Source organism: Amphiura filiformis, chromosome 4 (assembly GCF_039555335.1).
Source record: "Amphiura filiformis chromosome 4, Afil_fr2py, whole genome shotgun sequence".
In the NCBI taxonomy this organism is placed as follows: Eukaryota; Metazoa; Echinodermata; class Ophiuroidea; order Amphilepidida; family Amphiuridae; genus Amphiura; species Amphiura filiformis.
In genome coordinates, this window is record NC_092631.1 from 67,725,962 (window position 1) to 67,741,874 (window position 15,913).

At 38.0% G+C, this 15,913-nt stretch overlaps 1 protein-coding gene across 1 annotated transcript; it reads left to right on the forward strand.

Annotated features, from left to right (window-relative positions):
- The first annotated feature begins 5,959 nt into the window (after positions 1 to 5,959).
- LOC140149912 (echinoidin-like) lies at positions 5,960 to 7,811 on the forward strand. Its single transcript, XM_072171925.1, has one exon. It carries the CDS (start codon positions 6,045 to 6,047, stop codon positions 6,840 to 6,842), a length of 798 nt encoding a protein of 265 aa, XP_072028026.1. The 5' UTR covers positions 5,960 to 6,044; the 3' UTR covers positions 6,843 to 7,811.
- The last annotated feature ends 8,102 nt before the right edge of the window (positions 7,812 to 15,913 follow it).

Here is a 15,913-nt window from a genome sequence, read left to right on the forward strand (position 1 = left end):
TATTCGGTTGGATATTTCTTATCTCCTTTGAATGAAGATTATTTCTCATTGCAAATCTCACGTGTATCTATTGATGATAGCAAGTCATATCAATGTGTCCTTGTTTCTGCGCTAAATGACATCCAGGCAGAATCGCGCCCGTCGATCCTTCACGTACAATATCCACCAGACGATCAGTTGTATCCACAATGCACCATTGATTCGAATCCGAGTGACGCAAAATTGGTTACATTGAAATGCCGATCGGAAACCGCCTAGCGCCCAGTACGTCTTTATTGGATATCTTCTAAAGGTAGATTAGTTCCGAATACACAATTCAACCAATTTACTGAAGCTTATTTAGATATTGCGATACCATCTTCCTCGGATTATGTGTGTGTTTCAAATTACACATCTGGCTCCGAGCAGATTAATAGACGATGCAAGTTGAACGCTCCAAAGATTTTGTTGTCAATTGAAAATAAAGAAATTATTGAAGGTGGTGAGGCTGTTTATATGTGCTCTGTAGATGCTAAACCTAAGTCTGATGATCTGTCATGGACGTCTGTTCCAGCCTTGGTTGCAAGAAATATAACAATTGCATACGACGGTAACTCGGTTTCAATGCTTATTTTAAGTAATATAACAGCAAGTGATAACGGGACGGAGATCATATGTAGCAGTAAGAACCTTCTCGGAACAAACTTTGAGAAGAAAGTATTGATTGTTAAGACTTTCGGTTCATCCACTGGAATCTATGTTCCTCCATTTGTAGTGACTTTGAAGCCTGAGATAGCAAAGGTTGTTGTGGGAGATATGGTATCATCAGGGGCGGATCCAGGATTTCGCAAAAGGGGGGTACACCTGAAAATTATAAAATGTAATAAATGGCCGCGGAGCGCTTGCGCGACGCAGGGGGGTGTCTGAGGGGGATGTGCCCCTCTCAGAAATGAGAAACTTTTGGAAAATGAAGACCCAATTGAAGCCATTTGGTGGACCATTTTGTCACTATTATTGTGTAAAATTTTAGTTTGAAAAAAGCCTAAAATTTGCAAAAAGACGGCCCAGAATTGAAGCCATTCATGGACAAGTTTTGACCTCTTTTGTATAATTGATTGCTTTATGTATAGGGCCTACCCATAACGTTGCGCGACACGGGCAGGGGGGTGTCCTAATTGAAGCCATTTGGTGGACCATTTTGGCACTATTATTGTGTAAAATTTGAGTTTGAAAAAGCCGAAACTATAAAATTTGCGAAATGACAGGCCAATTGAAGTCACCTTTTTCACTGTTATTGTACAAATTCAGAGTGCTGGGTAGATTTCTTTTTGACATGGGGGGGTGGGGGAAAAAACATCTTAAAGTATAGTGAATCCAGCACCTTTTGGCGACAGAATAAGGTTATGGTACAAAAAATTTGCTATTTTTAAGCTAAACTGATGAAATATGGTGCAAAAGTGGAATAAATGCGCTCAAAAATTTGCACTTTTGGGGCTAAAATGGGCAAATATGAGGTTAATTTGGTCAGAAACCCATATTCAGGTGTCAACATTGGGGGGGGGGAGATGATTGTGTGGACCATCCCCCCTGGCAAAATATTGGGGGGGGGATAAATCCCCCATCCCCCTCCCGGATCTACGCCTATGGTGCTGGGTGTGAAATCCAGAAGCGAAAACGGGCAGTTGTTTATATAGGCAGGGGGTGTCTGATGTTCCCCCTCCGAAATTGGGAAATTTTGCAAAATGAAGGTCCAATTGAAGTCATTTGGTGCATCAGTTTTACACTATACGAGAGTATATCATTGCTTTTTAAAACAAAACAGGGCCCGAGTCAGCATAGAGTCCGTATTAATACTGACTATGGTGACAAAATGTGACGGGCCCTGCATCATCGACGGGCCAGCAGTAATCAACAAGCACTGCCTAAAAGAATCAGGCCTATATAGGCCTACTAGTATTATAGGGCCGACTTCTGATAGACCAGACTGTGAGCTATTGTGCGGTTTATTTGGGCATGGGCCTACTAATTAATTACGTGCAATTTAACTTTTCCCTTCTCCTTTTCTCTTCTCCTTTTCTCCTTTTTCTCCTTTTTTTCTTTCTTCTCTTCTCTCTTTTCCTCTTTTTTTTTGGGGGGGAGGAAGGGGGCGCCGCACTCTGAATCCGCGCATGGAGAGATGCCACCCCGGTGTATGATACTCACTACAGATTTATTAGGCTATAGGCCCGAAGATTTTCTTTCTTTCTTTCTTTCTTTTTACGTTGTTCCGTTTTCTTTTTTCTTTCTTTTCTTTTCTTTTTCCCTTTCTTTTCTTTTCCTCTTTTCTTTCCTTCCTTCCCTTCTCTTTCTTTTCTTTTCTTTTTTATTTTATTTGATCTGCCAAAAGGGGGGGCACGGGCCGGCTGTGCCCCCCTCTAAATCCGCGCATGGGTATCATTTACATGCGAAGGAAAGCTAAGGAAGTACATACAGGAGCAGTTACAAATACAAGTGGTTTTACTGCGAGACGGAAATAACTCCGCAAACCACGTCTGATAAATTCTTAATCAATCGGATTTCTACAAATCGGCTTAGCGTGCGAAAAGTAGATATCATGGACAATAACGCCACAATCTTCGTGTGTTGTATCGGTTGATGGACAAGAAAGAGTTGCACGTGCAAAACTCTTCGTGATTCAGACAGAAACTGTCAGCGTACCATCTGATGCCATGTCAGCATCTAATTATCCAAACGAAGACTTTGATCAATGGAAAATCATTCTTCCAATCCTTGGAGTGTTGTGTCTTCTGGTCATCATTGCGATGTTGTATTGGTTAATACTAGTAGCAAAAAGTAAGTGTTCCAGCAGTAACAAACAACATCAAGTCAGCTACACTGCTGAGAACGCAACTCCCGGATCCAATGGCTGTCCTAGCCACAACATGGACAAGGAACGGCCTGAAGCTCCTCGTACAAGTTATAGAGTAACCAGTAAATCGGTCAACCAAAATCGCATGATGATCAATCTTCCTCCAACGCCTCAAACCTTTCCAAAAGACAGTGTCAACAATGGAATGAGAGGAATCAAGAACTTGCGTGATTCGGAAGATTATGAAGATATGGATACAATTCAGAGGAATTTCATTCATATTAACGTTTCTGAAAGCAGTGAATACCAGAGTGTGATAGAGCATATTGAAAGATCTAATAGTTATCAAAATGCACCATGTAATACTTTTGCTTATAACAAGCCGATGTCGGAACCAATTTATTAATTTTTCATACCATCTCCGGAAAGAAAACATGACTGGAGCTCGAGTCCATTATAAACCTGAAATGGACAATAAATGCCCTTTTAATATGGGCCCAATCGATCCAATTTTATATCAAAATTAGTGCTATGGTCGGTATCGCAAATTACTAGAAAGATCACAAAAAGACCTTCTTCTTCCTTATTAGTGCCTCCCTCATATGCATGAGTATTATATCGCACTGCGTACAGACAAGCTGTACTTTTACTCTGGAACCTAGAGTAGATGAGTGTATTTTGAAGTACATGTACAGTCAACAGTACCGGGATGATCTCCTGCTCTTTTCGAATAGCCTGTGACGTTCGTTAACGTGCACACTGCATTAATGTGAGAAAATACATGTACACCGGACCGACGGCTTAAAGTGCCCTCCGAAACACTAAGCAAGTAGAGTGAAGTGCCTTGCTCAAGGACACAAAGAGCCAACCGAGCTCAAGCGGACCCACTCAGATATCGAACCCGGGACCCTTGGATTCACAGTCCAACGCCTAAAAAAAGTGCAATAAAAATTCAATGGGTGTAGTACCCCTTAAGATTATTGGCTGCTTATGATTTCTGGCTGTGTGATTCGTCGATTTTAAATCTACCATGAAATCCTTAGACGTCCAACATTTCATCTTGGACGTCTAAGATTGCATCATGGACGCGTAAGGTTAGGCGTATTATCGCGTCTTTAGAAGCTACCGGCCATCCATAGGGCGCATTTGAAAACGCCTTTAAACATGTTGAAAACCACCGATGAAGCAAATAATTATGAACTTGCGAAATCCATGGAATTAAATCATTGTATTTCGCACCAAATGATAACAACTTCATCGTTCTATGTACATTACAACTTTGATTCAATAATGCTGATAATAATTATGACTTCTGAATGCCCCGTCCAGGGGCCCATATAATTGATATGGAAAAGGTTGTATGATTTCCATAATTAGTAACATCATAGTGCGGCAGAGAACATCATATTTTTAGGTTCTCTGTATTTTGTGCTAATCCTCTTTAGGTGGTACAAGTAAGATTCGGGTGAAGTGTCACGCTTGTGCAATTCGAGAATGACAAGGTCAACGTTTAGGCCGTACGTCATATATATAGGGGTAGGCCTAACAATGCAAAACATCTATGACAATGACAAAGGTACCACAATCAGAATTTTGATGATTTGTACGATCGTCCGGATGAGCAAATCACTGAATGGGCCTTTATTTCGGGAAGGAGTTTTCCCCAAGGGTAGCTATGTTACACTCACCTGATTCGATAATATTAATCAGCAAAAATAAATAATAACTGACAAAACATGACTCATATGCATGTTGCTATTACATCAACCTGTTCAGTAAACACCACTTGGCTTACACGGGGGTGACACACATACGTACGAGGGGGTATCAAAAAGTTTTAGAAATCGCCAAGAAGTGACAGAGCTATATCAATGAAATTTTGTCAGTGCAATCACTGGTCCTTATGTACACTATGATGCAAAATGGCCTCATAAGTATGTTTACTTTTTTACAGGCGCTAGATGTCAGTACCTGCCTATGTAACCGCATAACCAGCAAACTGGAGAACATTGAGGCATGTACAAGCTGTATCAAAATGATTGGTACCCATCAGTTTTCGTTGATGATGTATGAGTCTGACACGTCCAAATTCAACATAAGATCAAAATAATTTGCAGATTAATTGTAAAACAAGTCATAAACTATACATTCTGGACATTTCAAGAGTATCCACTGTTGTATTTGGAAGAAACAGGCTTTTCAATGAAGATCAAAATTGATGGGTACCAATCATTTTGATACACCCTGTAACATGATTAAGTTCCATTTAAGGGTTACAGTGCCCAAAAAATCTGTGATGAAATAAAAATTCATTTTCCAAAAAGCAACCACCGAAAATTACCACCGAAGATAACTTTCATTTCATCATCGATTTTCTAGGCACTGCAACCCTTCAAATGCAGGATCTTAATAACGCTGCTTGCCTCAATTTTCTCAATCTTGCAGTTTATGCGCAGTAACTGGGGCAGCAGGTTATTAGCATCTAGCGTCGCCTGTAAAAAAAAAGTAAACATACTTATGAGACCATTTTTGCACCATAGTGTACATAAGGACCAGTGATTGCACTGACAAAATTTCATTGATATAGCTCTGTCATGTGCACTTCTGGGCGATTTCTAAAACTTTTGATACCCCTCGTATACTTGCTGGGAAAGCAAATTGATATATACAGATGTATTGAATATGGGCTATTCCAGAAAATAGGTGCACACCCCTATAGAGGAGTAACTTTTCAATCAAAGAAATGATGTCCGGATTTCCAAGTCTGCTTTCTGAAAACGCCTGGAATTCCAGTTGCCAATGTTACTGGAAAAAGCTTGGAAATCCAATCAAACGAAGGACAAATCACGGAAATGTTGAAAATGAGCTCTCAAATTGAGGATTTCTGATTTTCAACTATTTTTCTGCTAGATTACAGTCACGACTGGACAAAAGTCCGGATATCCAAACTCCTCTATAGGGGTGTGCATCTATTTTCTGGAATAGCCCAATATCCTGTCGTAGGCCTGCGGACTGTGGTGGTGCGTCCGGCTCATGAAGACAAACAGTGGCGTAGCGTCATAGGAGCACGGGGGGGGGGGGTGGGCACGTGCCCCCAATAGATCAGAAATTTTTAACAATCCCACAGGAAAATTGCCGAAAAACGGGGTGTGACCCCTATCATGGTCGGTGCCCCTCCCCCCACATGTGATGACCCACGCTACGCCACTGAGGACAAATGAGGACAAATCAGTACACTACTGACTTAGACTTATCGTTGTATGATTTCTTGGAACTCCACTTCAAACACACATCCCCGGCACCACATACTGAAAAGGTTACCCCCGTGTCTTCACTAAAAATAGAAAAAAAGTTCGGTATAAAAAGAAACCTCGCATTGATCGTGTCACTTTTGAGCCAGATACGTAACAACACAAACATGAAGTCTGCCATCGCTTTGCTCGCTTTCTTCGCTGTGGCTATGGCCCAAGTTCAACATTCCATCGAACACGAATGTCCAGTGTTTTGGAGTCGATTTCAAGGCAACTGCTACCGATTCTTTGGAGCTGCTAAGACTTGGGATAACGCCGAGGCACACTGTCAAGAATTATTCATCCATTCAGCTCAGGGACATTTAGTCTCTATTCATAGCGATGCAGAACTTGATTTCGTCTTGCAGTTATGGCAGAGCTCCCTGATCAAAACTTCGCAGGTCACCTGTACCTACACTCGTACAGATCAAAATCCATCAAATTCAATTCTACTTGGTTTCAACGACAAGACTACCGAAGGCACGTTCGTTTGGAGTGACGGTACAGAGAATGACTATAATGTCTGGGGCCCGAATCAGCCCGACAATAGTGGTAATGAAGACTGTGTTGTCTTTATAAACAGTTCTACAAACGGCCCTATATGGAACGACATACCATGCGCATGGGATACAGATCTTCCTTATGTCTGCAAGTTGAAAGCAACCCATAACACGGGCGCATTGGCAGCACTTCTTCAGTCCCGTGGAGGAGGACAGCAGAATTAACGTACGAGTAGACCTATACGGTTTTACCAATACACTCACTGACTTTTATACATGCTTATGAAATACTGTTGCAGTGGGATGATTTTACAACGAGACACTAAATTCAAATCTTAACCATGATAACAGATATAATCTGAGAAAAAAACCTATTTCAAATGGAGAAACACTGTCTAATATCTGATTATCGTGCGATTCGCTTATACCAATGACGTTTCCACAGGACTCAAGGGCCATGCATCAATTTGCTGATATTTACCGTGCATGGTTGAATTGATAATTACTATTGCTCAACATTTCTTCGAATTTGCAATGATGTGCCTGATTATTAGCTGTGTGAAAAGAAACCAAGAGACGCGAACGTTTACTTTACGAGACTTTGCTGTGCAAAAGATTGTTCTAAATAATTCCGAATGAAGACAGTATCCCAGCAAACATAAAAACGTTTTAAAAACGTTTAAAACAAGTTATAATTTGGGTTTTGGCCCGGGTTTTGGTTTAGGTAAAAACGTTTCAATAACATTAAAATGTCAGGTTATATAAAGGTCACGAAAACGTTTTAAAACATTTGTATGAAAACACACTACAATAATATTTGTAAAATGTTCCAAAATGTTATTGTAAACTATTTCTTGCAAACCTTTTTTGCCAAATATTTTGTCAACACTTAGAATAGATAACATTTATGTTAAAATATTTGCTGTAGGTTATCAAAAAATGTTAATGTTATGAAAACGTTTGATACCCTTTATATACCGGTAACCCGGCATTTAAACGTTTTCTGACAACCTTTTTATAACCTTTTGCGAATGATGTCGAAAACGTTTTGCGTTTGCTGGGTATACTCTCATTAAAATAAATACATATAAATGCAAAATGAAAGAAAAACGATCTGAGCGTTTGTTTTGTCGAAAGTTAATGAATGCAATAATGGCTCGTCAAATCTTCAGAATTATTTGTACTTGATATTAAAGGAATGATAGATATGTTACAACCATCTTATTATATGCCTACTTGTATCGACTGTCTTATACTCAGGTGTTTACTTGTGTTGCACGGTTCATAAAGGTTCACGTCAACCTTGCAGCACTCCCCTACTTGAAGAATTTTGTCAAAATGTTGTCCGACATCCTCCCTCATATATGCGTCCATTCACTAGAACTTGATCAGTTCCCTCGGATCGCGATGTCCAAACAGCAGAGGCGCGTAGCGCCGAGGTGTGAAGAGGCGCGTAGCGCCGACATCGAGTCAACAAATTAATGTTGTCCATGTGAACCTTGCAGCATTTACTACTTGAATTCAAGTTATCCGACACCCTCTACCATATAGACGAATCCAATTTCACGCATTCCTACACCTCAATGGCAGCTATTAGCTGGGTCCCCGTCGGTTCTATCTCACCTAAAATGTGCAATGATGCGGCCTTTGAGGGTATTTTAAACTGCATTCTATCACCCGTGTTACACGTAGACAAAAGAATGATGACAATTTACAACACAAAAGAATCTAACATCGAATTTTAAGCGGGTTTAAGCCACCCAATTGGGCACTCACAACACCAGTTTGGTGCATGCGGGGACCCAATAATGGCCGACCAAATCCTGACCATGACTTGGCTCGTTGGATTCGTCTATATGCACCCGTTCATATGATTTTTGCGACCAGTTTCTTGCAGTATAGTAATTTCGGGGTGAATTCATAATTATATTTTCATGACTAAACGGTTGTTTTATTATCAGAGGGCCCCTTACTTACCAGAATATTGGGTGATTCTTATTTCATCACAATAATTTAATTTAAAAAAACCACCACACAAACAAGCAAACAAACGAATAAAACAAAGGAAAAAACGTGATTTTCCTTCATTTTACCTACCCCGCGATCCACACCCGCGATCATACATCCGGGCGGGGCATGCCCGGCTCTCGACCAATCATGCGCGCTTTTGAAAATAATAATAAATGCGAATCACCTACACCTGTTATTCGAGATATTGTTTAAAATGATGCACGCGTACTGAGAGATTGAATGCGGCACATGGATGTATGCATTTCTCGAGCAACAAGTGATACGCATTAACCTATTTCATACACTGCCGTGATTTTTGTTATTTTATAACAAGATTGTCACTAAAATGATGAAAAATGCGAGCAGATATAAGTGCACCAACCTGCAAGAAAAATGAACGCGTCCGAAAGCACTGCGCGAGTACGCGGAGTGCGAGTCCGTGCATAATTTAGTAATATAGGTTAATAAATGCATTTCACTTAATCACTCATAACGCTAGTAAGTATATGGCTATTGTTATACAAGACCCACTCAGTCACTTAATTAGGCACTGGAAACGATCGAATTCGGTGTTGAAATTAGCAAAATGTTTAGTTGCACCTTTTCACTTCATAATTAATTTTCTTGGTCAAATGAAAAGCATTAATTTTCATTTCTTCGGTAAATGTAAGAAAAAAGCTATAATTCTTGGTACTGTATATTTTTAAAACCCGGGTGTTAAATTTAGGTGTGAAATGTAGGCTTCTAGTGGTCATTGGTGGTAAGCTTGTCGATTTTCACAAGCTTTAACTTGCCCCATGAGCTTTTTTAGGGTCAATGTTTTTGCTTTTCAAAGTAACATAATTCATTAATAAATGATATTGCCCAACTTTCTTAAGCACATTATATGGGGCTATTATATCATAGTTTTGTCAGAATTTTGGTTTTGATTGCACCATTTTCAATTCCGATTACCTATTTTGTCAAAATCAACTGCGACTGTACACATGGATGGATGATTTTGCAAGCCACAATAGAAATATCGATTATTTCTGCTGGTTATAATTAGAAATGAAGTACTGAATGAAGTCGGATATAAGTGAGTTATTACCGGTAATAAGTGACTTATAACCAGTATTAGTGACTTATCACCGGTATTAAGTGACTTAAATCCGACTGTGTGAACACAACTTGAGTTGGACATTTTGGCAGTCGCAACTCTGAAGTGAAAAAAGGTGAAATCAAAACGGATATTCTGACAAAACTATACTATATTTCGCGGTTTTCAGGTTGGGCGTTTCTCGTGATAGGCTTTTCTTAGATCTCTTTATTTGACAGAGAAAATTAATTTCCAAGCATAAAGGTGTATCTCTGAATTGTGCTGATTTCAACGTCGATCGACTTTTAACACTAATATGCATATAACAATAGAGGATGGTCTCTAGCGTTCTGAAGGAGTTCAACGGCCATTATTTCAATGTCCATTTTCTCGCGGCGAAATGACGATTTTGGTACACGATAACTCAATCAATATTTATTATGCTCAACGTAAAAAGCAAACTCGAATCAAGAAACCTTTTTCTCATTTGTTTTTATATTTTGGTCCATTTCAGATTTTAGGCATTATTTTGTGCAGATAAGCGTTTGTGGATTTTAAAAAAAGTTGATTTTGATGCCTAATATGGTCAATATCCCAAAAAATTAAGGCCAATATAAAAAAATGGAGCCTCAAGATCAAGAGAAAAACTCAAAATGTTTTACCGAATAGGATACAACTTGCTAGTCCAGTCCTCATTTACGGAGTTTAGGGTTAGGGTTTAGGGTTGGGGTAGGGCAGTCTTGTAATAAGACTAGTAGAGTTGCACCCTATTTGTTAATCGCTCCGCATATGGAAAGGGTTCTATACAAAAACGATTCTCTTATAAACCATCATGCGCACAGTTTCCATCTCGATACACCTGAGCACACATTTTCGTCCAAGAGCTTCCAAGCAGAGAACAAGCAGTGAATGTCTCCACCACAGTCTTTGATTACACTACACGGTTGAGTGCATAGCAATGTAAAGGTAAGAGCTGTGGCGCTTCTAGCTGAAAAATGGGCCTCTTTGATTGGTTTTTGTCGAAACCTCAAGTTTTCCCTTCATCCAATCAGAATTTTTTATATCAAACGAAAGCTAACACTCCCACCTAAAAACACTTTTCGTCACTAGGTCAACTGATAACGCAATTCAATGTTATAGCAAGGCGAATGTAGAAAATCCGTTGAAAACTACCTATCCAAGCACATTTTTGATAAAATGTAGGTTTTAAAGTCAAAACCTCAAGTGTTCCTTACAATGTTTTTTCAAATTTTATGTCTATAAATGAAAGAGCCCACTTTAATATATTCTCCATATACTAACGTCACTAGAATGAGCAATGGTCAATTCTCTTTAAATTGCAAATCTTGTGCAAAAAGTTAATATTTTCGCCAGTTTTGTCATACGGTTGTAAATTCAATGAACTATGAATTTTAAAAAAGAGGGCTTACAAATTGACATGTCTTTTTTGTTTGTTATGATGTACCCCAAAAATTCACTTTTTGCCATTTTCTTCATAATTGTTGTTTTTACACCAAATCTGTATTTATATTAAGATTCAATGATGTCTTGCTTTTAAAAATAGGTATGATACTTGTATATATATGTCTTGCGTGAATAATTACAAAGTTATTGCACTTTTACTATACATGCATGTCTGAGAGTACACAGCTGTCTTAAATATGTGACTGTCCACAATTTTGACCCCTGTACAATCGTTGACCTTGAAAATCTTGAATTACCCAAGACTGACAATATTTACCGCCCTCCATAATATTTTATACCACCCATAAAAGGCCACTCGTGGAATAACTATTACTTGGAGAAAACTTTTTACGATAAAACAGTAGTTTGCAATAGGACTATAATACCACTTTTGAATGTCCATGTATGGATTGCTCACACACACAAAAACTCAATATCTCAGTAAAAGTTTGGTCCCGATATCGCTTGATATTCAGCTTACCAAGACGAAAAAAGATTATATCCAGCTTGAATTAATTGCCTTTCATTACGGAATTGCAATTTCGCAATAGCTCATATCGTGATTGAATACGTCATTTACCTTTCGATAATAATTATTATTTTCTCTCAGCCGTGTCAGCATAAATACACATGAGGAAAAGTCATCAGATCAAAGATATATTCATATATAAGTAAATACTGGTACCTGTTATGTCTATCCATTGTTTATGTTCACCAGGGGCTAATGATCATTACCAAGAGCAAAGAATAAAGGTAGGTTTACAAATGATTTTAGATGCTTAACATTTAGTAACAAAGTTCAATACAACATTGCGAAATAAAGTCCAAACTGTAAGTTTGATTTTTATGTTTGATTCAGATTTCTTTATTTTTGTTTGGTTTTTATAATTCCATTCCAGATCCGATCCATCTGTATCTCCTATTTCGTAAATCATGTCCACACTCAACATTATTTTTCTTGATGTCGAAGTGGGGTTCTGATTGGCTGATTCAATAGTCTGACAATCATAACAACAGACGCGGTAATCTGATTGGTCGATTAGGCCTACGCGTCAAAATGTTGGTCGGTGCATTCAATGCTCTCCGCGTATGTCGCTCATTAACAGGGCGCTCGCCTCAATCTGAGCAAGAGACTGCTGTTCTTCTCTGAAACCGAGTGTAGTAAAATATTTGTAAGAGACCACCCCAAATAATAACCTGCGGCCCGGAGTTTTAATCACTGATTATAACTTTCACATAACTTCTAAAACTATTGTGACAGTGCATTGAACCTTTTACAGTCTATGATTGAACAAAACAAACCCGGGATATTTTATGTTTTTTGTAAATGTGGTGAAAATAGGCTAGATAGGCCTACTTCCAAAACAAAAGTATGCCCGATACCCGGCCCGATATCATGGAATAATTGATCGGAAGAGGCACTTCCTAATTAGCATGAGGCTGCACTGTCATTTAAATAGCGTATTGTTATTTAAATTTGGCCTCAGCTCGTATAGCTGGCGCTAGTCATGGCATGCAGACGGATCTTGTTCGAACCAGTGGAAGCGTACAGGCATGTTTAATTGATGCATAAATCACCGTTCTGTATATAGGTGGTCGAATCCAACCAAAAATGTCCACGGGCCAAAAATAAAAGTCCGAAATAAAAATGTCTCCACAATTTTTTCCTTTTGCCCATTGATTGATGACATATTGGCCTTATAGGAACCAAAAGTGCCATTACTAATCTTGAAAAATAAATCCAGGACGTGTGATAGTAAATGTGATATCAAAACCCAATGTTACCTACGAATACCACTAGGATGCTTTCACTATCGCAATACTAATCAACCTAAAACAAATGGAATATTCCCATACGCTTTTTTCGTGTAATGTAGACCACAGGGTGTCAGGAAAATGCTAGCTCAGCCAGAAAATATTTGTTTTATTTTAAAATGCGATCAATATGATCTTAGTCAATTTATGCTAGTTTATTTTTGAAAATGAAGTTTAGGTCAGTTTCTGTATTTTATTTATCAAATGAGTATGAATCAATTTACACATTGTATAAGAACGAGTAGGATATATGTTTTCAAGAATATTAGGAATTATACGCATACACCTAACGCTTTATACAATGAAAAGGTGAAGAAACCCGGGTATTCGTAGGTAACATGAGCGATTTAACAATATCTATATTGAGTTTAGAGGTTTAAATTTTGCTATTATGGTAATGAATTAATAAAATGGTAGTTTTAGATCTCTTTCAGATGGTACGTCCAAATGAATAAATGCTATTACCTTAGATTTAAAAAAAAATTGATGCTTTTAGCAAGATTTTGACCACTTCATTTTGATATACAAGTAGTTAATCAGCAATTTTACATTATAAATAATTGTTGAATGAATCCGTATATGGGTAATAATAGTGTCCTGGGGTACCGCTTAAAGTTTTTGACAATTAATTTCCATTGGTAGGGACACTTCATTACACATGTCATGTATTATGCTGTATTCGTAAGTAACATTTCAGTATTTGTAGGTAAGAATTAGACTTTTGGTGGATATCGCAATCAAAACTTCATTTTATAAAGCACTTATGACAATGTATTATTTTCTTTATGTGCGTTTATTGATACTTTAGACCCTATCATGTATTAATAATGTCGGTTCACAGCGGTTGAAAGAGGATTGAAGTAAGAAACAAAGGCACTAAAGTGACTTTAATTTGCTTAATTGCACACAAATCGCTTAAAACCGTTATTGCAGACTTGTGAAGTCCATCTTGGAGTCAGTTACGTCTTGTGACCTTTCGTTTGAGGGCAACTACAATTAGCTTTATACCAGGGTCCATCACTGTGTTGTCTAGATCATGAAACAACGAGAACAGTCGTTTTTCCATGGTATTCGTAGGTAACCTTAGCGAAAACGTCAAAAGTTACCTTCGAATAAATCAATTTGGACACAAATTACTCAGAAACCAGAAGGTCGGTAAACATTTAAAATGAAGCACACATGACAGTTGACAAATCCAAGTATTTATCCCTTCTAATCTTCTTTGAATCTGATTTTTCTTTCAAATGAGCAGACCGTCGTCTATTTCAGTACATATTTTTCAACAATTAAGCCGTATTCACTTTTGCATGGTGGGCATGTATGTGAATTCCCAACTTTCATTGACATATGATTTGATAGCAAACACACAGGCCTTCGTTATGTATCAATATGGGCATTGGCATGAATGGCGGTGTTTCACAATACTGTCATGATGTCAAATTGTATTCGCAGGTAACATTCGGTTACCGAAATTTACCTACGAATACTTGCTTTTATTGTTGACATCTCAGAAATATTTAAACGCAGGCTATTGAAACTTGGTAGAAATAAAGAGTGTATTACCCTGCGCCTATTGCTTAACTACTGTTTACTATTCTCTCACTTTGTGGAAATGACACAGCTTTTAACATGTGTTCGGAGGTAATGCATATTTTTTACCAAACCTACCTTTGTGCCATTTAGAATTTCTGGCAGCTAAACACAATAATAAAGATGTCCGAATGCAATGCATTTCAGTATTGGACATATCAAAGCTTGTATCAATTGCGCATTTATTAGTGATTTCCATTTTTTAAAGATAGGCTATATCTAGTGCTATGAAAAATTGTATTCGTAGGTAATGTAAAAAAATACCACTCAAAAAATTATCACAAAAAAAATCATAATTATGTACAAATATGTGAAAAATTGAACAGGCAATCTTTGAATACACACCTTTCAGAAAATCAATTTAGATTCAATCCAATGACTTCTTTTCATAACTGATTTAGATGTTTTTAAAAATACTTTAAGAAATATTTTGAAAAAATGGGTAAAATAGCATGTTTTGGGGTCTCTGTGTCTAAGTTTTTCACAGAAGGGGGTCTTATTATATATGGTGCGAAGCGTATGATCAAGGCGAATAAACACAATATAAAAACGAATGCCAATTGATTATACTTTTAAGTTATGGCCCTGAACATGCCGTGTACACTTTTCGTTGGATTCGACCAGGTATAAGCTGGTATAATTATTTTGTACACGATTTCTTTATACAACAATGCAGTTAGCATCCTGGACAACCGATTCTTTTGTTTGGCAAGGCTCACTCAGTCATTTAATGAGGCAATACAAACGATCGAATTTGGTGTTGAAATGAGCTAAATTTTTAGTTACACCTTTTCGATGTAAAATTAATTTTCTCGGCCAAATGAAAAGCAATCATTTTCATTTTTTCAGTAAATGTCAGGAAAAATTGTAGTGCTTGATACTGTATTTTTTTTTTCAAATTCTAGTGTTAAACTTAGGCGTGAAATTTAGTCGTTTTAGTGTAAGATTTTCGATTTTGATAGGCTTAAACTCTACCCGCGAGCCTTTTTTTGAATCAACCTTTTAGCTTTTCAAAGTAAGATAGTTCGCTAATGAAGGATTTTCCCCAACTTTCTAACGCACATCACCGTGAGCGATATATCATAGTTTTGTCAGAATTTGCGTTTTCATTTCACCATTTTTACTGCCGGCTGACCATTTTTCAAAATCAACGAGTGAAATCTAAGGGTAATACTAGCATTGTGGATCGATATCCCTGGGTTTAATAGGAATACCGGCATGGCTACAGTGTTGCTAGAACTTCAATATAGCAAAGAAATTCCCAGGCCTATAGCGCTCCTACTGATCATGTTTAACCAGAACACTCAATTGGGGATTTGGGCTACCAAATCGCTGGTCG

What these genes read in the sequence shown, in the direction of transcription:
- LOC140149912 (XM_072171925.1), top strand. Translation starts at nt 6,045, where the DNA reads ATGAGGACAAATCAGTACACTACTGACTTAGACTTATCGTTGTATGAT.